We start from the raw sequence: 25586 nt of genomic DNA, 5'->3' as shown, positions 1-25586 counted from the left end.
TTCTTTGCTTTCTTCCTTCAAACAAATATGGTAACTGGATGGTTCCCATTCATGAGTTTCCTCAGAGCACGGTACACGTGGTGTTACATCATTGGGAACAGTTTTGTTCCCCTGTTCCAGTGCGATGGGCAATGAGCTTTCAGGATAGGAATGGTAGGAAATCTCAATTTATTTTATTTTATAGTATTATCATATAGAAGTTTCTACTAAGCTTGAGACTTATATATCCCTCTGCCCGTGAGAATCTCTCGAATTTCCACAGGCACCTGGGCCACATCAGGCACTGTTTCTCTCCTGCATAAGACCTTTCAGTGGCTTCCCATCACCTACGAAATAAGACAAGTTCCTACACTTAGAATATAAAGCCCCCTGCGATCTGGTCCCAGCGTGCCTTTCTGCCTGGATTTATCATTCCGTTTTCTGGTAATACTAAATTACTAATAATTCTCTCTCTCACACCACGTTTACATCTCTGTGCTTTGGCTCTTTACAGAAACTCCCTTTCCACCTTCGTTGCTTCGTAAAATTTTATTTACCCAGGACTCTGTTTAGGCATCCCCAGAAGGAAGAAAGCCTTCACTGGACCCCACCAGTGTTTAAAATGTCCTTAGTTCATCCTCTCCTAGCACACTGTGAGTTTCCCAATGTTATAATCACTTTCCATTTTATATTTAAACAATCTGTTCATTTGCCCATTTTTCACATAAACAATCTAGGCTGGGAGAGGTGATCAGGTCACAGTTATCATTGTATCTCTAGTGCATAGGTCAACACCCAGCACAGAATACTTTATTTAAATGAACTGACCTGGGCTTCCCTGGTGGCGCAGTGGTTGAGAGTCAGCCTGCCGATGCAGGGGACACGGGTTCATGCCCCAGTCTGGGAAGATCCCACATGCCATGGAGCCGCTGGGCCCGTGAGCCATGACCGCTGAGCCTGCGCATCCGGAGCCTGTGGTCCGCAACGGGAGAGGCCACAACAGTGAGAGGCCCGCGTACCGAAAAAAAAAAAAAATTCAATGAACTGACCTGACTTTCTTCTAGCTGATTTTGTTCTGAGGCCCTGTCACTGAACTCCATCTCTTATCTCAGAAGTTGAAGGTCCCCCATCCCAGAGCCAGCTGCAAAGTTCCCAGAGCTTGACTAACACCACAGTCAGCTGAAGAGTGGGCTGCCCTGAATCGGCAGCCGCAGACACCACGGCCGGGGCTCGGAGCAGCAGCAGGGAAACGGGGGCCATGCCTTTCAGACGCCTGTATCTGTTATGTCTCTTCACATGCAAACTATCCCCGGAAGTTGCTGCAGAAGTTCAGGAATCCTCAGGTAAAAGAAAAGAGCACCATGGGGTGAAAGTGTTGTTGGAAGAAGGGAAGGGAGCATGATAGGGCTCTGGGTATTTGTCCTCCAAACCTAGGAAACTTCCCAGGAGATGCTGGACAAAGATCTGCCCCACCTAATCTGGCATTCTCCTTCAGAAATAGGCTATCTTGTGGGGACTCCCCTCCCCATGTTAGTAAAAAATAAACAAATAAAGCCTTGGAATGATAACTGCACTCCTAAATCTCATTGGCCTTAGTATGAAGAGAAAAAGTAGAGATGCCCTTATGATTTAGAGCTGCTTCTTCGCTACTCAGTACGCCCAAAACTTCTGTCTCTCTCTCTCTCCCCCCACCCTCCTCTGTCTCTGCCTAGATGGTCCCGGTGCCCGGGAACCCTTGCGGCTCACAGATGTCCAGGCTGCCATGGAATTCGTCGCTGCTGCTGAGGTGGCTGTCATAGGCTTCTTCCAGGTTTGTCCAGATACCCCCCGCTGTCGTTCCTCCAAAGAACCAGAAATATTCTACCTTAAGGGAGCCACGTTAGTCACCTGCTGGCCAGATGACACTGCCTTAGCAGCCAAAGGGTACAGAGTCTGATTTAAGCTTGTCCATCAAGATCTCTCAATTTCTAGCCATTCCCAGTCTCTGAATTATGTCTTCCTCACACTTGCTTCAAGAGTTCTGAGACTGCCGACTGGGTCTCCCCATCTGTGGATGCTTTGAAGCTTTGGACAGTATCTGAATTTCTGAGGCAGGGGCCAGAATAACCCAACTTCTATCATCCAGGCAACGCATTTGTCAATAGTTGCCTCCAGTCTAGAGCCTCTTACCAAATAAGTAGTCCCCTATGCTTCTTTCTCTTTATTTGCTCTGAAATGTTGAATAAGGATGGCATTTTGTATATTGAAGGTGTTAGCCTCCATCTTCCAGATTGGCTTCCTGGCTAAGAAAAGCAGCCATAAAGGAGAAGGCATCATTCCAGCATTTTTCTATTTGCCTGGAGGCAATATCTGGAGATTCTCACAGCTGATCAAGCCCCTGCTCTCTCCTGGCAGACCTTCTTGTCTTGTTTCCATTCATTAATTCCAACTCATCATCACCCTGTCTATTCTGTGTACACAGCTGGAAATAGCCTTGATGAGATGTAAGTCGGGTAGGAAGACCGGGGAGCAAATTTTTCAGTGATGAGAGATCTGAACTGTAGACAAAAACAGCCACCCTCAGACAGGCAGGAGTGCCAAGGAAGTGGAGTTGGGTGCAATAACTTAAATGACCACCGGGTGTCGTTGTTTGATTCACGAGCAATTCCATTCTAAAGAGCAGAATAAAAAAAGAGGAAGCCTTGATGACCAATTGTTCATGACCTCGAATGAACTCCACACACCCTTTTGGATGAGCAAGGTGCCAACTCCCTCTGCTTGACCCCAGATGCAAGGCTAACCATGATCTTTTCTCTTAGCACATCTCCTTCTCTAGCTAGAGATGTAAGGGACAAATACATTCACTCTAGTTTATTGCCTGGAGCTGCTGAGGACAAAGGTCACATGACAGCAGGGAAATGCCAGCTTGTTATAGAAGGACTGGAATCATCACTCAAAATAGGCTTCCCTGCTCTGTCTTGCAGGCCTGGGTTCTAGAATTGGACCAAAGCATGAACAGTATCTTGATGGCTTACACACAGTGGAAAGAGGACTGACTGTTCCTCTACATCCTACACAAGCCTTTGTTAATAAACCTTCTAAGCTTCCACTTTAATTTCTCTTATTTTTATTATTTTCTTTTTTGGCCCTTTTGACAGCACCTATTTCTGATTTTTGCATTTCTTTTTTCTTCCACAAATTATTCCCCAAATATTTGCCCCCTCGGGTATATCAATGACAGTGCAGCCCAACTCTGCAGGCCTCTATGATTTTGAGACCCCTCTCAGCTACTAATAAACTGAAAGTTCTATGGTAAAGCCAGACAAGAGTCCCAGGCTTAGCCACAGTGTTATTAACCCACCTAGCCTGGAAAATTCAACAGTGTCGCTGCAAATCCAGCCTGCATTTTTAGAGGTCAATGTTGTCTCACTGGACACTATGATTTCTGATATGAGTGAACACATTTCGACTCCCTAGTCTGTTTCTCTGTCTCTCTCCTCCAAAAACAACCTGTGGGGTTTTTTTCTTCTCGTTTTTAGGATTTAGAAGTACCAGCAGTGTCCCTATTCCACAGTGTGGTGAAAAATTTCCAAGATGTGTCATTTGGAATCAGCACTGCCTCCGAGGTTCTGGCCCACTACAGTGTTTCTGGGAACACCATTTCCCTCTTTCGTCTGGTAAGTCAGGTGGGCAGCTCCAGCCTTCTCCCAGTTTTTCCTTGGGTTGTGGCTGTACAGACTTCTGAGACCAGGAAGGAGTCTAGGTCTTGAACACTAATGGTGCTGCCTGAGTCAGGGACCATGATGACAAGGACAATGGCTCAACTCAAGCTTCCTAAACAGAAGCTGTCATGAAATGAGAAGAAGCCTGGACTGAGGGTCAGGACATAAGATTTGGAGCACTGCCTTGTCACCGACCAGCCGTGTGACTTGGGCAGGTCACTGAACATTTTTTCACTTCAGTTCTTTCATCTATAAAATAAAAGAGTTTGACCATATCATCAGTAAGGTCACTGTGAGCTCTAAAATTTTATATTTTCATACCTTTGAGAGTTCACTTACATTCATCAAACATGTGGCAACAACTACTCTGTGTGCTATGCAAGATAATGATAATAAAAACACATTGAGTATATTCTCCCCTCTCATAGATCTTACAAATATAGTAGAGATTGTAAACGTAATATGCACGTATCTATAATACAAAGAGCATCACCATGGATAAAATATTACAAGGGTTCAAATGATAAAGGCAGGGTAGGAATTCTGACCAAAATAAATTATGAAGGAGACAACTGAACTGGGATTAAAGAACAGACAAAATTTGGACAAAATAGAGGAGAATTCATGGCCAACATGGGGGAAAAAAAATAAACTTGGGAAACAGTGATCAGGCCAACTTGACTGGATCTCAGGGAACATGTTTTGGGAAAATGAATAAAAGACAGAGAAGCTTGATTGGAACCATATTGTGAGGAAATTTGAATACCAGCTTAAAGGGTTTGCACTTAAGTTGGTTGGCACTAGGCAGCCCCTCAAGCCTTTAGAACAGGGGAATAATATGAACAGAAATGTGTTCACAAAATTATTTTGGCAGCAATGAGTCAGACAGATTGTTAGGCAAAGAGACAAGAGTAGAGAGAACTTTTATTAGGTTGACAACATAGATCATGTACTAAGGATCTGTAGCAAAGAGGTAAGCAGCAGAAAGTGAAGAAAAGGCAGGTCCTGCAAAGATTAGATATCAAAATTATGGAAAGGAGGCGAGGTTTAAAGCCAGGGTACCTAGGAATAGTGAGGGCATAACAGAAATAGGGATTTCTGATGCTTTATTTTGTTGCTGAGTTTACATTGTTGGTGGAACACCAAGGTGAAAATGACCAGAGTCCACTGGAAATGAGAAATTGAGCAAAAGTTAAAGTTTCAAGATTTCTGGACTGAAGGTCCTTCCTGCTCTCACCTGCATCCTATCTATCTCATATTCCCCATCCAACTGTCTTTTAAATGTATTTTCTACTCAGTGTCTCCAACGTTCTTGAAGCCCTTAAACTACCTAGTTTATGTACCACTCCATTAAAACTGCTTTCATCCAGTTCAGGGTGGCTTCCATATTTCCAAATCCAATGAATACCCTTTAAGTCTTATTTTACTGAACATTTCTGCCATATTTGACATTGTTGGCCTCTCTTTTCTCTTTAATATTCTCTCTTTCCTTGACGTAGGAACCTCCTTCTCCTGGTCCACCTCTTCTTTTCGTCTCCCTGGGTTATTTTCTTCCTCCCCCCGTAGTACTGCCTGACTCAATGCTCTTCCCAATGTAGGTTATATAATCCATGCTCCATGGGGGCAAAGACTGTCTTGTTCATTACTTCAACCACCGAGCATTTAAAAGTGCCTGTCATGTAGCAGATACTCATAAATGTTTGGTGAATAGATGAATATGTGAATGAACAATTTTTTTTTTACTTTTTGAAAAAATATTTACTTGGAGCAGTTTTAGGTTCAGAGCAAAATTAAGAGAAAGACATAGAGATTCCTCTTATCTCCTGCCCCATACATACATGATCTCCCCCATTATCAACATCCCCCTCCAGAGTGGTACATTTGTCACAATTGATGAAACTACACTGAAACATCTTAATCACCCAAATTCCATAGTTTACTTCATGGTTCACTCTTGGTGTCCTATGGTCTATGGTTTTGGACAAATATATAATGACGTGAATCTATCATTACTGTATTGCAGTATTTTCACTGCCTTAAATTCCTCTGTACTATGCCTCTGGAGGAATCAATTACTGAATGAATGTGTAATCCTTCAGTGATATAATTCTTTCTCGTGTTTGACGATTGATGTGTTTGTTGAGGATTTGGAATGTTTTACCTCTAGCCTGGACCTCTCCTGTGATTCAAATGCCTGCTGGATATAACTGTTTGAATATCCTCATAAGCACTGCAGTCTTAAGTTTGTCAAAACTGAATTTGTCATTTGTACCTGCTGAACCATGTTCTTCCCTCTAAAACACTGTCTCACTGAATGGCTGTGTTCATTCAGTATCTAACCTTTACCAATCATACCTCCTACCCTACTGAGCCTATGTTCTCCTCCACTCTTTCTATTTCACTCCTTGCTTAGATTCTTAGCATCTTTGGCATAAACATTTTCAATATCTTCTTCATAGATCTCCCTTTACTACTTCTTAAAGTTTCTAGGTTGGTGTCACAATGATGGATATAAAATGGAAATTTGACCATGACACGTCTTTCTTAAAAACTCTTCAATATTCCCCATGTCTTAAGAGAGCAAAATCAAGATATTTAAACATGTAGTTTTTATGATGTGGCACTACCTACTTCTCCATTCCCTTTTCTAGCACATTCCCACCCTGGGCTCTACCCTCTCGATACCCAACTATACACAGCATAGTTCCACCGCATCACACAGGCTATTTCACTGCTCAGAATGCCAGTTCCCAGCAGGGCCTCTGTCACAGCCTCACCCAGCTAACTCCTCCTCATATCCCAGTGAATCCAGTCAAGCAGCTTATCCTTCAGAAAGCCTCCCCGGAATCTCCAAATTGGCCTAACTATTCCTCTAAATGTCCATGTCTCTGTTTTCATTTACCACTTTATAAGCCATGTCATGTATTTCTGTGTCTGTCTCACCTTTTACCCCACTAGACCATGAGCTATTCAAGGGCAGAAACCATGACTTATTCGTCTTTGTATTCCAAGGTCTACAGTATGTCTCTGGTACCTAGAAGACACTCAGAAAGTGTTTTCAGAACTTACTCACTCCTAAAAATATGTCTGAAGATGCCTGAGTCCCTTCAGCAATTCTTCCCCCACCTGGACAGCAGTTGCAGCTTTGCACTGTAAAATAGGATGAAATCAAACTCTTCTGTGAAGAGCTTTGGTGAGAAAGATACAGACTATATATAAAATAGATAACCAACAAGGGCTTACTGTATAACACAGGGAACTATATACAATATCCTGTAATAAACCATAATGGAAAAGAATATGAAAATATACATATATAAAACTGAATCAATTTGCTATACACCAGAAACTAACACAACATTGTAAATCAACTATACTTCAGTAAAAAAATTTAAAAAAAGAAAAGATATGGAAGGTTACACTAATGCATTTCATTGTACTGTTGAACTATTTGTAGCAATCTATCAGTACAAAAATTCTAATTAGCTACAGATCCACAAGTACTTCTTTCCCAGTTTGTTGTTTATAGATCTTATGAAAGCCTGATTTAAAGTCCTAGTACCACCAGGATACACACGTGGGGAAGAAAAACAAGTGCTGTTGCTTCCAATGTCTCTGCAGGCTTTACAACCTGTAATGGATGCACTACCTCTGTTTACAATTTATTCTTTACAAAGCCCTGTTGATGACTTCCCAGAGCTGCTCGCTCTCCTTTAGAATCTGTTTATTGTTTCCCACTAGTGACAGACCTACTCTGAGTGAACTCTTGGAACCTCTGGGGACAAGATTATTTATGTTCCATACCAAAAACAAGCACCCTGGCTTCTGCCCTACTCCATTGGCAGGTCTGGGACAGGTTCAGCTTCTGCGGTGACAGCTTTTAGATAAACATTTTTTTTCTCAGTTTACACTTTCAAAAATTCAGTCCAAATTTTACTAGGATTATTGTTCAGGAGTTTGGAATAACTTTTTTTTTTTTTAAAGAACATCAACCAAGACTATTCTTTTTTTTTTTTTTTTTAGGGTTTTTAAAATTGTGGTGTATTTCAAATTTCTGCACTGAAAAAACTTTTTTTTTTAACATCTTTATTGGAGTATAATTGCTTTACAATGGTGGTTAGTTTCTGCTTTTAACACGTTCAGAAAACATCACACAATGAGATCGTGCCCTTCAGAAGATGATCCCAGTGTTTAGAAACAATGGTCAATTCCTGAGTCCTGCAGGGATGGTCTGGGAGCTAATGGATGTCCTTACATGAGGGACATGGTCTTTATTGACTCCTGCCAGTTGGTCTCTGTGGACTCTATGTAGGCCCATGAGGAGACCCTTTTACGTCTGCAGTTAAGACTCCTCTTTTTAACACTGGGAAACATGAGCCAGTTGCAATCTTCTGGTACCTACTTTCATCTAAGGTCTAGAATTTCATGGCTTTTTTTTTTTTTTTTTTTAGTTTCTGCTTTATAACAAAGTGAATCAATCATACATATACATCTGTTCCCATATCTCTTCCCTCTTGTGTCTCCCTCCCTCCCACCCTCCCTATCCCACCCCTCTAGGTGGTCACAAAGCACCGAGCTGATCTCCCTCTGTTATGCGGCTGCTTCCCACTATCTATCTACCTTACGTTTGGTAGTGTATATATGTCCATGCCTCTCTCTCCATGTGTTTGTTTTTGTGCCTAATTTACGATAGGCACTCTGCCAGGTGTTTCCCAAGGTTCTACCATTGAATTCTCACAAGACTCTGATGAAATTATTATTATTATCCCTGTATTATCAATAAGGAAACTAAAGTTCCATGAGATTGATTCCAGTATCTAGACTCTCACAACTAAAGAGTCACAGACATCTGATTCATCCCCAGCATGACCGAGTCCAAAGCTACCATTTCTACCATATTATAGTGACTTTATACAGTATTTAACCCTGAAGAAAACCGATTTTTTTTTCTTTTTCTATTTCTTAAAAATATTTTTATTGGGCTTCCCTGGTGGCGCAGTGGTTGAGAGTCCGCCTGCCGATGCAAGGGACACGGGTTCGTGCCCCGGTCTGGGAAGATCCCACATGCCACAGAGCGGCTGGGCCTGTGAGCCATGGCCACTGAGCCTGCGTGTCCGGAGCCTGTGCTCCGCAATGGGAGAGGCCACAACAGTGAGAGGCCCACGTACCGCAAAAATATATATATATATTTTTTTATTATCTGATTTAGTTTTTGGTTAACATATAATGTTTTAGAGAAAACATGAGTATTTCAACATTCTAATCCCTGGAACCTGTGAATATGTTACTTTATGTGGCAAAAGGGACTTTGCAGATGTGATTAAGAATCCTGAGATGAGGAGATTATCCTGGATTATCTTGGTGGGCCCAATGTAATCTCAACAATGCTTATGAGGGGGATACAGGAGGTCCAAGAGGAGAGAAGATGCTATCTATGGTGCTGGCTCTGAAGATGGATAAAGGGGCCAGTGAATGGCTATGGTCTCTAGAAGCTGGAAAAGGCAAGAAAATGTCTTTCTTCACTAGAGCTTCTGGGAGGTCTACCAACATCTTGATTTTAGTTCAATGAAACTCATATTGGATTTCTGACCTCCAAAACTGAAGATAATAAAAGTGTATTGTTGGGTTTCTTTTGTTTTTTTTAAGATAGGTTAGCTATTATTTTTATTCTTCCCATCCAAATCCTCTCCCAGCAACTAGGCATCTTTTTTTTTTTTTTTTTTTTGCGGTACGCGGCCCTCTCACTGTTGTGGCCTCTCCCGTTGCGGGGCACAGGCTCCGGACGCGCAGGCCCAGCGGCCATGGCTCACAGGCCCAGCCGCTCCATGGCATGTGGGATCCTCCCGGACGGGGGCACGAACCCGTGTCCCCTGCATCGGCAGGCGGACTCTCAACCACTGCGCCACCAGGGAAGCCCTAGGCATCTTTTTTTTTTAACATCTTTATTGGAGTATAATTGCTTTACAATGGCATGTTGGTTTCTGCTTTATAACAAAGTGAGTCAGTTATACATATACATATGCTCCCATATCTCTTCCCTCTTGCATCTCCCTCCCTCCCGCCCTCCCTATCCCACCCCTCTAGGTGGTCACAAACCACCTAGTTGATCTCCCTGTGCTATGTGGCTACTTCCCACTAGCTATCTATTTTACGTTTGGTAGTGTATATATGTCCATGCCACTCTCTCACTTTGTCACAGCTTACCCTTCCCCCTCCCCATATCCTCAAGTCCATGTTCTAGTAGGTCTGTGTCTTTATTCCTGTCTTACCCCAAGGTTCTTCATGAGCTTTTCTTTTTTTTTTTCTTAGATTCCATATATGTGTGTTAGCATACGGTATTTGTTTTTCTTTTTCTGACTTACTTCACTCTGTATGACAGACTCTAGGTCCATCTACCTCACTATAAATAACTCAATTTCATTTCTTTTTATGACTGAGTAATATTCCATTGTATATATGTGCCACAGCAAAGGAAACCGTAAACAAGACCAAAAGACAGCCCTCAGAATGGGAGAAAATATTTGCAAATGAAGCAACTGACAAAGGATTAATCTCCAAAATTTACAAGCAGCTCATGCAGCTCATAACAAAAAAACAAACAACACAATCCAAAAATGGGCAGAAGACCTAAATAGACATTTCTCCAAAGAAGATATACAGATTGCCAACAAACACATGAAAGAATGTTCAACATCATTAATCATTAGAGAAATGCAAATCAAAACTACAAGATATCATCTCACACCAGTCAGAATGGCCATCATCAAAATATCTAGAAACAATAAATGCTGGAGAGGGTGTGGAGAAAAGGGAACCCTCTTGCACTATCAGTGGGAATGTAAATTGATATAGCCACTATGGAGAACAGTATGGAGGTTCATTAAAAAACTAAAAATAGAACTACCATACGACCCAGCAATCCCACTAATGGGCATATACCCTGAGAAAATCATAATTCAAAAAGAGTCATGTACCAAAATGTTCATTGCAGCTCTATTTACAATAGCCAGGACATGGAAGCAACCTAAGTGTCCATCAACAGATGAATGGATAAAGAAAACCGATGTTTTTACACCTAGATTCTATTTACTCTAATGCTCCTCATTCTAAAGACTTAAAAAAAAAGAAAAGAAACACACTTTCTCCTAAACCATTTCTCTATTTCCCTGGCATTATTTAATCAAACCCCAGGATTATTTCTCAAGAGCTAATCTAGGCATGGCATATTTTGGCAAAGAAATTTCAGAATTTGTCCCTACAGTAAATTTCCACTGTAAGAACGTGTTTAGAAATAAGCTGAAACAATAAGTGGGAATATGAGTTGACAACTATGTTGGAGAGATGAGAGACTGACAAATGCTATATTTGTGGAACGCATCACCTGCCAAAATAGTGCAGGCCAACTATATACATGCGATTGGGAAAAATGTAAAATGGAGCAATAGTAAGTTGTGTATGACAACCTGTCTGTGTGAGGACAGAGCTTGTCTTTTGCGAGAGTGATAGCAACCCTCACCACTCTCAACAGGACTCTTAATGTTGCCCCAACAGAGATGTAATCCCATGTTGAATAAGCCATGAGCCTGTCCTAAACTGGAATTTCAGATATTATTTGAATGTTTACCTCATTTTGAGTATTCTCAATCACTTCTATTTTAAGAAATATAGGGACTTCCCTGGTGGTCCAGTGGTTAAGACTCTGTGCTTCCAGTGCAGGGGGTGCAGGTTTGATACCTGGTTGGGGAACTAATATCTCACATGCCAAAAAAGAGATATAATTAGCCTAACTTTGACCCAGTGGGACAGTGATGGAAACACAGTAGAGGCATCCTTTCATGCCTTTCACAATTATTCCTTGGAAACCTATTATAAGAAATGCATCTTTCCAAGCAGAGAATCAGAAGAAACCAGTGCATAAAAATAAACTGATAAGAAAGGCAAGAAGTAAGATACGTCAAATTTTTAAATATTTTTTCTAAAGTAGTATATATTTACCAAGTATATGGTAAGCTAAGCAACTTATAAAAACAACCCAGAGAACCAGCCGCATAGCACAGGGGTGGGATAAGGAGGGTGGGAGGAAGATGCAAGAGGGAGGAAGTATGGGGATATATGTATATGTATAGCTGATTCACTTTGTTGTAGAGCAGAAACTAACACACCATTGTAAAGCAATTATACTCCAATAAAGATGTAAAAAAAAACAAAAACAAAAAACCCAGAGACATGAGGGCATTTGTTAAACAAATGATTTCTCCATGATAGCCCAGATATTTAACATTGTAACTGGTGTAAACTAAGACAACTTTAATATGTTTTATGAACTGTTGGTTTGTTAATTAGAGAAATTGAGCAGAATTCAAAGGAATATTGCTGGAATACTAATAAGCAGAAAAGGAGTGATGAAATCCCTTGGTAGGACACAGTGTCTGAAACATAAAATAATCCACATCTGATTCCCTTGGGGAACCTCAAAATTATATTGTAAGGTGACAACCCTTCTGGTTTACTGTTTACTGTTTTTATTCTGGTGTCTCTTTTCTTGGGGAGAAAAATAATATGATTTTTCAAGGAAAATTCTTTCCAAAAACTGGAAAAATATGTAAAAATTTTTCCCCACTCTTGGTTCCAGGGTTGGGTTTTCTTTCCAGGGCATTAGGCAAATAAATTCCCTTTACAGGAGAAAGAATTCCTTTCAAATGTTGTTTCCAGGAACCTTACACATGAACGTTCCAGAGTTTTTTGGTTTAAGAAATAGAGAAATAATCGGGTATGTTTCGTTCAAAGAAGCCCAACCAACTGGAAAGGCTTCAGGAGGGTGGTTTTTATTAAAGCTGTTTGCTTCTTAGAGAATCTTATCACCGCTGAACCGCGGTGCTTCCAGTATACAGCATTCCTTAAGTCCAGAAATACCTGGAGGAGCTGGCGTTTCCTGTTCGTCTTGTTCTGGGAAATGTGAGGGTTTGCCTGGAAAAGGGAGCAGAAAGGGAGGAACTCCTGGCTCAGACCACAGCTCTGTCCCCTGAGCTTAGACACCAGACCTGCAAGTTTCCAGAAAAATAATCAGGAAATATTTTAACGTATTAAAGATTAAAAGGACACTGGTTGTGATTATAATGACGATTTTGATGGTTGCACAATTAGCAAAGCCTTAGGATGGAGACATGTCAGGTGGCCTTAAGCAGCTTTTAAGATCCTTTGTGTTCACTTTCTTCTCTACCAACTAGAGGAGAGGGATGGGAGAAAGGTGGGCAAGGACTCCACCTAGGAAGACTTTTTTCTCCTGCTTTTATATTTCTGCCCCAAGCTTTCTACTGAAACTTTGTGAATTTTAAAACAATTAAATATGCAAAAGGAGTTCACCTTTTAAAATATCCTGTGGTTTTGTTGAATTTTTTTCAAAATTCTTTTTTTGAAAGACAAACATTTTCTGTACCTCAGCATTATGTATTTCATAAGTTTGGGTTGTGAAAAACAATCATGAAATAAAATGATTGCCATCTGAGTGAGGTCAGTACTTCTGGGCCTCAGTACCTAATATACAGCAGGCACTCAACAAATAATTGAACACAAATGGATTATAAGAGAAATACCCAGATATGACTAAATAGACTCAGAATTAATAAAATTAACCATAAAGAGTGCATTGGGTTTCTTGGAGGTTCATATTGCTTTTAACTAACCCAGTGAGAGACCACCTTGAAGAAAAGAAGAGAAAAATAGAAGATGGTTCTGATCCAGGGCAAGATCTGATGGGGTAGGACCGATATAAGACAGCAGATAAAGGGAAAGAGTTAAGGAGTGTTCAAGTGTTGGTGGCCCAAAGATCTCAAAAGTGACTCAAACTGGGCTTCCCTGGTGGCACAGTGGTTGAGAGCCCGCCTGCCGATGCAGGGGACGCGGGTTCGTGCCCCGGTCCAGGAAGATCCCACGTGCCGCGGGGCGGCTGGGCCCGTGAGCCGTGGCTGCTGAGCCTGCGCGTCCGGAGCCTGTGCTCCGCAACTGGAGAGGCCACAACAGTGAGAGGCCCGAGTACCACAAAAAAAAAAAGAAAGAAAAGTGACCCAAACTATTTCAGGAAGCAGAATTGTTCAGGATCTGGCCCTGACAGTTTTATCTGTAGGCATAGTTGCTATGGGTGATGGATGCTTTACCTTCTGTCTCTATGGGCATGAGGAGATGGGAGAGGGGAATGGGAAACTTCTGGGAACAATGTTTGGCAATATGACATCCTATCTTTCAACATACATGAGTATCATGGAAAGGCAGCTCTAAAATTCAAATCTGGGATAGCAGACCAGGTAACTAGACAATCCCTTCGACTAAGGATAATTTTTTGAAAAAGCTGAGCAAAAAAAAATATTTTAAAGAAAGACCTTGGAGAACCAGCAAGAGAAGGGGGAATGTCTAGGCTAAGATCTAAAATAAAATGGAAACCCAAAAAGATGAACCCTGTATTTGGACTGCTTTTCATCTGGGGGACATAACCATTTCTAGAAGGAGGAGCAGAGAGGCTGAGAGGTTTATTAGCATTTTTGCAATATTCAAGGAGCCAGAAAATTAAATGTTGGAGTTCAGGGACCACAAGGGGAAGTAGGAGGTAAAACTAGTAAGACATCCTTTGCTCTACTTTGGACCCTAAAGAGAAATACCCTAAAATCAAAGATGAACCATAAGTAGATCAGCCCTCCCAAGAGCTGCAGCACAGATTCGAGTCACCTCAACCCCTGATCATATATGAATATATAAATACACACACACACATACACACACATATATATATACACACACACTACATACACCTGCACACATATGTAATTATATATATGTATCATCTATATAATTTACCCATAGCCATGCCATAGTATAATAACAGAAAGTCAAAGAAAAAGAGAAAAATCTTAAATCAGACAAAAAAGATTACCTTCAAAGTAAGCTCGAAGGATAATGTTAAGATTCTCAGATGACTTCTCAATAGAAAGAATGGAATGCAGAAAACAAATAATTATATCTTTCAAAAACTGAAAGAAAATAACTCTCAACAAAGAATGCTACCCCCAGCAAAAATAACCTTCAAAACTAAAGGTGAAATAAGCATATTTTAAACAATCAAACTGAAAGAATATGTCACCCAACAGATCTAACTCATTCTAAAGGAAATACTAAATGTGTTCTCTGGGCAGAGGGAAAAAATTCCCAGATAGAAGCTCAAAAATGCAGGAAGAAATGAAAAGAAACTAAATGTACATATATGCATAAATGTAAATGTATATTGATTATATAACAATAATAATAATGTCTTGTGAGATTTAGAATTAACACACAGAACAATAATCGCCTGTAAGTCTTGAGTGTGGGCCATGGACGGATGTGGGAGGAAGTAAAGTGTATTAGAATGTTCTAATGTCTGCAGTATCCAAGAAGAAGGTAGAATTGCCAGCTAATATTAGATTCTGATAAGTAAAGTATGCATGTTGTAACACATGCTGGTGATCCTTAGGAGAATAATTATAGCATGTGTAACTTCTGAATCAAAGAAAAGAGAAAGAAGACATAATAAAAAGTGCTCAATGGATTCAAAGTAGGCAAAAAATGAAGGAAAATGAGATTTGGAACAGGCAGAACCAATGGAAAAATGCATATTTAATTAAATATATTAGTAATTACATTATATAAAAATAATCCAATTAAAAGGCAAAGATTATCAGACTGGATTTAAAAATAAAACTATGTGCTTTCTACAAGAGATACAATGTTTTAAAAAATAGGGACATATGTAAAGTATAAAGATAGGTTGAAAGTAAAAGGATGGAGATATGCCATGTAAACACTTCTAAAAGAATGCTGGTATAAGTATACTAGTATGAACAAAATAGTCTTTTATTGCAATGAGCATCCCTAGGAATAAAGAAGGACACTTCATAAAGACAACAATTTTAATTTGCCCGGAAGATTTACCAATTCTAAATCTGCATACATGACTTGAGAATATATAAGAAGAAACTGACAGAATTGTAAGAAAAAATGGTTAAGTCCACAATCATACTGGAAGATTTTGACACTCCTCTATTGAGAGAATAAGCTAGTCAAAACAAAACAAAATATATATATATATATATATATATATATATATATATATATATATATAATTTGAATTATAAATTAACTAAGTGTCCTGATGAGCATATGCAGAATACTGTATTCAAAAACTATAATATATGCATAATTTTAAAGACACATATCACATATACAGAAGTTGACAAATAATAAAAATAAAATGTAGAAATTAAGCTGGAAATCAAAAACAAGCATATAACCCCAAAATCTTACATTTTGAAATTAAAAAATACACTTCTAAATAACCAATAGGTTAGAGAAAAATAAGAACAGAAATTAGAAAACATTTTGAATTGAATGATAATAAAATATACATAAAAATTTTATGAATTTAGAAGGCATCCATAGCCTTATAAAGGGAAATATGGAGAGTTAAACATGTATTTTATTTTTTTTTATTATTATTATTATTTTTAACGTGCTGGAAAAGGGCTCTTTATTTTTTTTTTTAGTAATTTATTTATTTATTTTTGCTGCGTTGGGTCTTCGTTTCTCCGCGAGGGCTCCCTCCAGTTGCGGCAAGCGGGGGCCACTCCTCATCGCGGTGCGCGGGCCCCCCACTATCGCGGCCCCTCCCGTCGCGGAGCACAGGCTCCAGACGCGCAGGCTCAGTAGCCGTGGCTCACGGGCCCAGCCGCTCCGCGGCACGTGGGATCCTCCCAGACCAGGGCTCGAACCCGTGTCCCCTGCATTAGCAGGCAGACTCTCAACCACTGCGCCACCAGGGAAGCCCCTAAACATGTATTTTAGAGAAGAGTAATACTAAAAATCAGAATCTAAGCATCATTTTAAGAAGGAAGAAAAAATGAGTCCCAGGTAGATTTTAGATCCATTGTGAATGACAAAATAATAATGTTTCTAGGAGATAAAATAAGAGAATATATTCAAAACTTTGGTGTAGTCAAAGCACTTTAAACAAAACGAAACAAAAACACACACGAGTTATAGGAAAAGGCTAACAACTTGACTACATTGAAATTACCTTCTGTTCATATGCAGTCACCATTAAAAGGGAAGTCCCCAGTGAGAAAAGATATATAATATAAAACCACAAAGGTTCATATCCAGAATATATAAAACATCTTCAAATCAGCAAAGAAAGGATCAACTCATTAGAAAAATAGGCAAGTGACTTGAACACACACTTCAAAGAAATGGATATACAACTGGTTAATCAGAGAAATACAAGTGAAACCACAGTGAGATACTACCAGATATTCACCAAAATGAATAAAATTATTCATTATTATCAAAATTATTCGAGGATAATGCCAAGTGTTGGCAAGGATGTGGAACAATGGGACATTTTCAGCAGTACAGATGCAAATGTACATTATTGTCCATTTTAGAAAATAGTCTGGCATTGTCTCCCAAACACACATCAAAATACATGTCAAAAATACACATATCCTACAATCAAATCCTAATCCTAGATACATGCCCAACAGATATAGAGACATGAGTACCAAGAGAAATGAACAAGAGTGTTCATTGCAGCCTTATTTTAATAACCAGAAGCTGAAAACAGTCTAAATTTTCATCAGTAGTAAAATGAATAAATGCTTTGCATATTTATACAATCAGATATTATAGAGCAAGGAAAATGAACAAACTATAGCTAAATGCAATAATATGGATGGCTCTTATAAACAAAATTTTAAGCAAAAGAATTGAGATACACATACAAAAAATTGTTTGTTTCCACTTACATAATGTTTTTAAAAAGATGAAACTAAACTATAACATTAAGAGATGCATTTTTAAGCAGTAAAACTATAAAGGAAAGGATGAAGATGGTCATCATAAGTCAGGATAATGGTCACTTTGGCAGAAAACTAATGGATTATTGATTAGAAAGGATCACAGAGAGCTTCAGGCATTCTGGCAATGTTCTATTTCTTTCCCTGAGTGGTGGTTCCACAGTTATTTGTTCTGTGATCATTTACTGAGGTTTATATTTTCTGTTTTGTGCTTTTCTCTATATGTGTGTTTTATTTCACATTAGAAGGGTACATAAATAAAACATAAATCTGATCCTGTAAGTGTCTCCCCTTGCCCTCAGGTTAGAGTTTAATCTACCTACCTTGACTTCAAGGCTCTTTGGGAATTTGCCCTGCCTACCCCACTGTCTATGTCTCTCTTCTACCCGCACTTAACATCTACTGCTAGAGTCAAGCTAAACAAACTGCAGCTTCGAGAATGGGCATCTCGCATCTTTTTGCCTTTGGCAAATACTGTTCTTTATTTAAAATCCCACCCCCATCCTCATTCATCTGAACAAGTCTTAGCCATTCTTGTGGAGCTGCCTCTTCCTGGGAGTTTTTCTGCTCTTCCTTAGGTGACAAATGGGTCTGTGATGACACTAGCCGCATTCTGTGTGATGTTTCTGTTTACTTCTCTGTGTCCCACAGGACAGTGTGTTCCTAGAGGGCAGGGAACATTTCTTATTTACCTTTCTGTCTTTAGAGCTCTAGTTAGTGCCTGACATGTGGTAAATAGTCTAGAAACATTTATTGATGAATGAAGACAGTGACAATTTTATCCTTTTTGTGTGACCCAGGTGGATAACAAACAACTGGATTTAAAGAGTGAAGACATTGAAAGCATGGATGCTACCAAGTTAAGCCATTTCATTGAGAGAAACAACCTCCATTTGGTGACAGAGTATAACCCTATGGTAAATAGCCCCTGTCTGCAGACCCTTAAGTCCCTATGTCAGGGAGGGTACTTGCCTTCATAGCAGAAATCCTTTCCTCCAGGAGTTCTGATCTTTTGACCAATAATAATATTAACCACCATTAATTGAACACCTAGTTGTTTATGTTGCCATCCCTCTACAACCCTTAAGATTGATAGACTTGTCCCTACACAACAAAGGAAGAAACAGAAAAGTTAAATGACGTCACATGACTAGTAAGAAAGAGAGAGTGCAGTGCTGAGGTGACTAATTCAGAACTTCTGGGGAAGGGCCTCCCTGGTGGCGCAGTGGTTGAGAGTCCGCCTGCCAATGCAGGGGATACGGGTTCGTGCCCCGGTCCGGGAGGATCCCATATGCCGTGGAGCGGCTGGGTCCATGAACCATGGCCGCTGAGCCTGCGCGTCTGGAGCCTGTGCTCCGCAATGGGAGAGGCCACAACAGTGAGAGGCCCGCGTACCGCAAAAAAAAAAAAAAACTTCTGGGGCTTCCCTGGTGGCACAGTGGTTGAGAGTCCACCTGCCGATGCAGGGGACACGGGTTCGTGCCCCGGTCTGGGAAGATCCCACATGCCGTGGAGCGGCTGGGCCCGTGAGCCATGGCCACTGAGCCTGCGCGTCTGGAGCCTGTGCTCCACAACGGGAGAGGCCAGAGCAGTGAGAGGCCCGCGTACCGCAAAATTAATTAATTAATTAATTAATTTAAAAAAAAAAAAACTTCTGAGTTTGGTTACCTGAGAGAGTTCAGTGAAGGCAGCAAGATTGTGAGCTTGCCACAACTGCAAAAATGCTGAAGGTCCATTTTGTTTTCCTAAAGCATTGGTGGCCAATACTTTTGTAAAATACAATAAAAGTAAATTAATAGACGAATGAAATGTTTAAAAACAAAGCCCACCAATCACGTATTTGGATGTCGCAACGACGTAAAATTTCTTTAAAGTTTTTATACACCTATTCCCATTTTCTGTGCCTATCTCCTTGTGGACTAGTAACTAACATTTCCTGGTCTGGCCTAGACCCTCAAGGGGTCTCAGGTTTCTTTCTGGGTTTGTCTTCCTTGGGTGTTGCATGCTGCCTGAAACCTGGGTGAAGGTGCTGGTCCACCTGTCCTGCTGGCCTTCTAACACTCTACAGCTTCTAGAATTACCTTGCATGTCCTGCCTTTTGCCTTCCTGTACGTAAATCATAGACTGATGGAGTGTTGATTTCCAGTGATCTACATCAGCTCAGAAATGCTATGCGTTCTCTAGTAACAGTACTTTATATGCATGTCATGCTTTTTAGAACTTAGAAAGCCCTTTCACACCATTTTCTCATTTAATACTCACAGAGATTCTTTGAGGTAGAAGAGAGGAAATTATTATGTCCATTTCATAGAGAACTCTTAAGTTCCAAACAACATTCAAGATTACACAGTAAGTGGAAAAGGCATCTTTTAAGTCAGAAAATTTAACTGATGATGCATTAGCTCATATTGTCTATTCCTCTTCTACTGGAGAGGAAATGGGAGTTCAGAAAAGTGAAGTAACTTCCTCAAGGCCATATGACTAGGAATTTGAGCTTCAGTGACAGCCCTGGCCCTGATTTTTTTATGACTGGTCTGTCTGACTGAGTCCTGTGGTGTTTTCATTGCCCCACACAGCCTTCGACAGAAGACATCCCTTTTCCTGTTGACTAAGTTCCTGTCCACCTCTCACACCATGTTTTTCTCCATGGAATGGTGACTCCATTTCCACTTCTGCCAGGATTCCAAACACACGCACCTCAGGGGTGTTGGCAGCAATAATTGAAAAGGCATTTTTCTCCTAGACCATCATCATTCTGGTCATTGTGTCTATAAAGCTGCCAGGAGTGAATGTGGGACCAGAAAAGATGATCTTCCGGTCCCTGAACTTATGGTCCAGGGTCCTGGAGTTCTGCAGGTGAACGAGGGCAGACGCAAGGGCTAGCCTTCCTGAGCTCTGATGCCTGGTCCATCTCTAATCTTATAGACCAATGACATTTGTTAAGTTCCATATTAGTAGTGACAGCAAATCACATCAAGAAGAAATTAGGAAAGAATTTCTTTAGAGAAGCAAGTCCAACTTTTATTGTGACTTGTACATTTCCAAAAAGTAGTTTTTCTCAACTGGTGACCTGCCCACACTACTATAGTTGTTTCTCATCTGTCGCTGGTACAAAGGTTTGTATCAGTAGCAACTGGGCAGAAATTCATAGCCATGTAGTTGGCCTCCTGTGCATTTTTAAGGCACACACTCAATACTTGGCTTCAAGGTGAAAGTCCAGCTGTTTAATCTATTAGAATTAAACTAATCACTTCTGCTGTGTTCAATCCCTTCTGCTAAGACAACTATATCATTTGACTCCTCAGCTTTGATTTTTTTGACTCTTCTCAAGATTTATTCTCCAGCTCCACTCTAGGAGAGCAGATGCATGCTCTAAATTTAAGTAGCAGAATCTAGTAGAACAAGAGACAATTATTTAGCATCCAATCTCCCAAACTTAAAATGTAAGACCTGGTTTGAAACTCCAGGGAGAGAGTTTTGGGAAAGAACTCACTGAATTCTCCTTACCTACATGTTGGCCAGTAGAGCTGAAAAAAATCTCTACAGAGTAGTGTGTAGCTTCTGGAAGGATCCTACCTAGTTGCTCACCTTCCCACCACCCTGGGACTCTGCCCAAAGATTCCTTAACACACCACACTCTCTCTTCTTGTGCACATGCTAGTTTTACAGCAGTGCTTTCTGTATTTAGAAGCGAGGGGTGAAAAGGAATGGGATTTTGTTTAAAATAGCGACAGTTGCAGCACTATTTCAGGAAAGGGAAATGAAGGGAACCCGTGCCAGGGTTTTACACTCTATCTTCTCTCCTCCCTCTGGTTCACAGCTGTCCCCTCCCCTCCATCACCGACAACGTCCTGGGGAATGACCATCTCTAATCAGCAAAAAAGGGCCAATGCTTCTGGTCTCCTGAAGAGCTTCCCTTATGGCTGACCTGAGGTGGTCTGATTCAACCATGCTGAGGGCTGAATTGGTTTTGTTGAGGATTTGCCATCAGCTGTGTATGAGGCAGTACACCCTGCTGGTTAAGATCATGGACTCTGGAGCCACACTGCTTGCTGTGAATTGCAGTTCAACACTTTCATGACTTTAGGAGATCTTGGGCCTCAATTTTTCTTCTTTTATAAAACCAGGACTTTGAGGATTAAATTAGTTCTTACACGTAAAGACCTGAAAAAAGTGCCCAGCACATCGTAAGCACTCAAAAGTATACACTACTAACATGCAAAGTCCACATTTTAAGTGCATCTGGCTGTTCTTGCAACATGAAAGGGGGTTTAAAAGGTGACTAAAATGTTCCATGGTGTATTTGTTACCTATTGATGCATAACAGCTTACTCCAAAATTTAACAACTTAGAACAGAAAAAAAATGGATTGTCTCGCACAGTTTCTGTGGGTCAACCGTTTGGAAGTGGCTAGGGTTAGGTGCTGCAAATCTGGGGGCTCATGTGAAGTGGCAGCCATTGGTCAGGGAGGCAATCATGGGAAGGTTTGACTGGGGCTGAAGAGTTTGCTTCCAAGATGGCTCAGTCACAGACAAGTCAGTGCTGGCTGTTAGCAGGAGACCTTAGCTCCTTGCCATGCGAATCTCTTCATAAGACTGCTTGAGTGACCAGTATAAGAGAATAAGTGATACGAGTGAGAACAAGGCAGAAGCCACTATGTCTTCTATGACCTAACCTTGGAGTCACCCTCCAGCATTACTGCAATATCCCTTTGGTTACTCAGCTCAGCCCTATTCAGTGTGGAGAGGAGAAAACTACACAGTTGCATGTAAACCAGAGGGTGAGACTCACTCAGAACCATCTTGGCGGAGTTGCCACTGATGTGATGGATGGACAGCTCTCATTTATGTTCTAGTGTACCTATTCACTGGTTGTCACTAATGTTTTTTTTCCCTCCTTTTCACTTTCATTCTACTTCAATACATTTCAATTTCCCAGGCTGTAATTGGCCTATTTGATAGTATGATTCCAATTCATCTTCTACTGATGATGAACAAGGCCTCCCCAGAGTATGAAGAAAGCTTGCACAGATACCAGGAAGCAGCTAAGCTCTTCCAGGGGAAGGTAAGTCTGGACTGGGAAATACCTTTTTGAATACTCAGCAACAAGACACTAGAAAAAGGGATATGGGACCAGGGAAGTGAGATAAATGAGGAAAATACATCAGGTTAAGAGATAACAAAGTGAGACCTGGGGCATAATAAATCCCATTACTCTGATTTAAAACTTAAGATATATTTTATACTATTAAAGATGTATTTAATCATATCTTCCATTAGCAGTAAGTCTATTTCTTTTTTTATGCCTTGATGGGTGCAGAGAAAATAGAGACCCAAAGAAACTGAAAATAAAAATCACCTATTAGTCACGATTTATTTACTCCTTGCTATGAACTCTGAAGTTTTAGACCTCAGGGCTTATTTCTCATCTAAAACACCTGTCAGGTATCTAGTGCCCACTGGATGTCCAATAAATATTTATTTCTTTCCCTTCCCTATTTTGTGCTGTTCTGCTTATGTTACTGAAATACTAAAACTTCAACCACTTCAAGGCTACTGCATTGAATTAGAGACCTCGATGACAAGGGCTGTCTGGTAATAAAACAAGCTGACTTTCTGGTGGTTGTTTCCCTAGCACTGGAAGTTTTCAGTGTTACTAAACGTAGATAACTCTCTAGACTATTATCAAGAAGATTTCCACTTTGGGCCGAAGGTTTGATTTAATAATATAAAATAGTTAACAGTTTTCAAGCACTTACTATATGCTAAAAACTGTACTAGAAATATTAAATCCATTCTCTCATTCAATCTCCCCCAACAAAAGCCCATTTTTCCAATGAGAACACCTAATCTCAGGGAAGCTGAGTAATGTACCCAAAGTCACACAGGTAGAAAGTACTACAGGTAACATTTAAAAAGAATTCTCCACATTTAGCCAATAGGCCATACTTTCTCCCTTACCTAACCCCTAAAGTCTCTTCCAGTTCTATGGTCTTAAAATTAAATAAACCCGATCAAAGGGATAAAAAACCAAAACAATGCAAAATAAGAAGAAATTCATTTTAAGTCAATGAAGTTTTAAATTGTGTGGCACAGACCCTAAATTCCATCAGTGTAAACTCCAACAATCACAAGGTGTCTCTTCCCCCCGAGAGCCTCAGAGAGATCTTTCTTTCCCAAACTTCTCCAACTGCAGATTCTTTTTATTCTGGTGGACAGTGGTGTGAAGCAAAATGGGAAGGTGATATCATTTTTCAAACTAAAGAAGTCTCAGCTGCCTGCATTGGCAATTTACCAGACTCTGGATGATGTGTGGGATACACTGCCCATAACGGAAGTCTCAGTAGAGCACGTGCAAAACTTTTGTGATGGATTCCTGAAAGGGAAGAGGTTGGTAAGTGTGAGACTACAGGTTAAGCAAGTTGAGGTTTGTTTCCCCTCTTGGTCCCTTTAATTTCCTGTTGAATAAAAATTCTTTGACCTCCACTGGATTTGATTAAGAGTAAAGGGATAGGAAATGTGCATATAAATACATGCACTCACCCTCTTCTTTTGCATAATTGACAGAGTATTATACACTATTGTATATTATTGTACAGCTTGACTCTTTTACTTAACATGAAGTATCATTTCATGTGTGAAAACTTTCTTATAGTTTATTAACCAACTACACAGAATTTTAATGTATTGATGGACCATGATTTATTTAACTATTCTCTTATTGATAGACATTTAGATTGTTTCCAGTTTTTTTCCAGCTGTTTCTCATCCCCCAATAATATAAACAAAAGTCTGTTTTACCCAAACTTTGTCCACACAATGTGTTCTCAAGCTTTCTGATCTTTATCAATATTAAAGGTGAAAAAATGGTATCAGTATAAAAAAAGGAAAGAGTAAAGGGATAGGAGGATATGATGGTCAGAGTTGGGATGCTTTTTAAGATATAGTCATGGGAACAGAACTCCAAAAACATTTTTGGAAAGGTTTTGCATATTCAAAGGAGCTGAATTTTGGATTTTACCATTCTGTGTACAACATCAGTGGGAAACAAGTAAATCCATATGAGGAGTCCATGAGATAAAAATTGAAGATGGATTTAGGACTTTCAGGAGGAATTAAATAGCTCAATTTGCTAATCTCAGAGTTCAAAAACAAGAGTGGACTCCAAATCTGAATATCAGTCTCATGGTGTTTTTCAGAGAGAAAATCATGAATCAGAAGAAAAGACGTCAAAGATGGAACTATGATTTCTCCCTGCTTCTTCTGTGTAGGACCAAGTAGCTACTTTATGCCAAATAAAAAGGGGTGACCCAAACCTCAGAGACAGTAAACAGGATCACCAGACTTTACACATACATGTACACGCACAAACACACACACACGCACACACACACACACACACACGCACGGCTCCAGTTTGTTCCTTAAAATCTCATTGACTCTACTTTCCCTTTCTTTTAAATTTCCTCTACCCTTCTGATTTTCTCTTCTGCATTCATACTGAGTAGGCCCATGCACTGTCATACATACCACTGGATGGAGGCTTTATGAGAAATACTGCGCTACTGCTACAAAGGGGCAACATTCCTAGAGGGAGATTGTTCTGGTGGGTCATTTGATATTGAATCCGTATACTGCACGCAACTTACACACAACCTCTTGTAGGGTTGCCTAAGGGTTGAAACTCTGCTTTCCTCATAAGCCCATGTCCCTCTCTGACTCAGGGTCAAGGACAAAAAGATGGTTTTAAACGCCTTCCTGAAATTGTCTTTTTGCCAGAAGTCAAATGATATTTCCAAGTCTCTGAACTCAGCAGAAACAGACCGTGTAAAAACTCTATGCTTGTTTCAAGTTCCTAACTCCCCATATAAATCAACAGCTGCATGATAAATAAAAGGCCATCATGTTATAGGAAAAGACTAGCATCTCTTTGCAGACCAAACCCCTTATAAATACCCCGCCACTCAACTCAGCAGAATGGACCTCCCCCTTTGGTATCTACTGTTAGAGTCAGACCGTGAGCCACTCAT

General features: G+C 40.3%; 1 protein-coding gene across 1 annotated transcript; it reads left to right on the top strand.

The window, feature by feature from the left end:
* Positions 1-131: 131 nt before the first annotated feature.
* ERP27 (endoplasmic reticulum protein 27) lies at positions 132-24803 on the top strand (the record flags this gene model as incomplete). The annotated part of the gene is made up of 8 exons (XM_081249118.1): positions 132-153; positions 1188-1322; positions 1692-1789; positions 3498-3635; positions 18358-18474; positions 22496-22621; positions 23753-23950; positions 24756-24803. The coding sequence occupies 8 exons, from the start codon at positions 132-134 to the stop codon at positions 24801-24803; spliced, it is 882 nt and encodes a 293-aa protein (XP_081105244.1).
* Between the last annotated feature and the right edge of the window lie 783 nt (positions 24804-25586).

The sequence above is a fragment of the Mesoplodon bidens genome (genome assembly GCF_964165515.1).
Source record: "Mesoplodon bidens genome assembly, chromosome: 11".
NCBI classification, from domain to species: domain Eukaryota; kingdom Metazoa; phylum Chordata; class Mammalia; order Artiodactyla; family Ziphiidae; genus Mesoplodon; species Mesoplodon bidens.
Note: the sequence above shows the minus strand (reverse complement) of the source record. Positions and strands in the feature narration are given on the sequence as shown.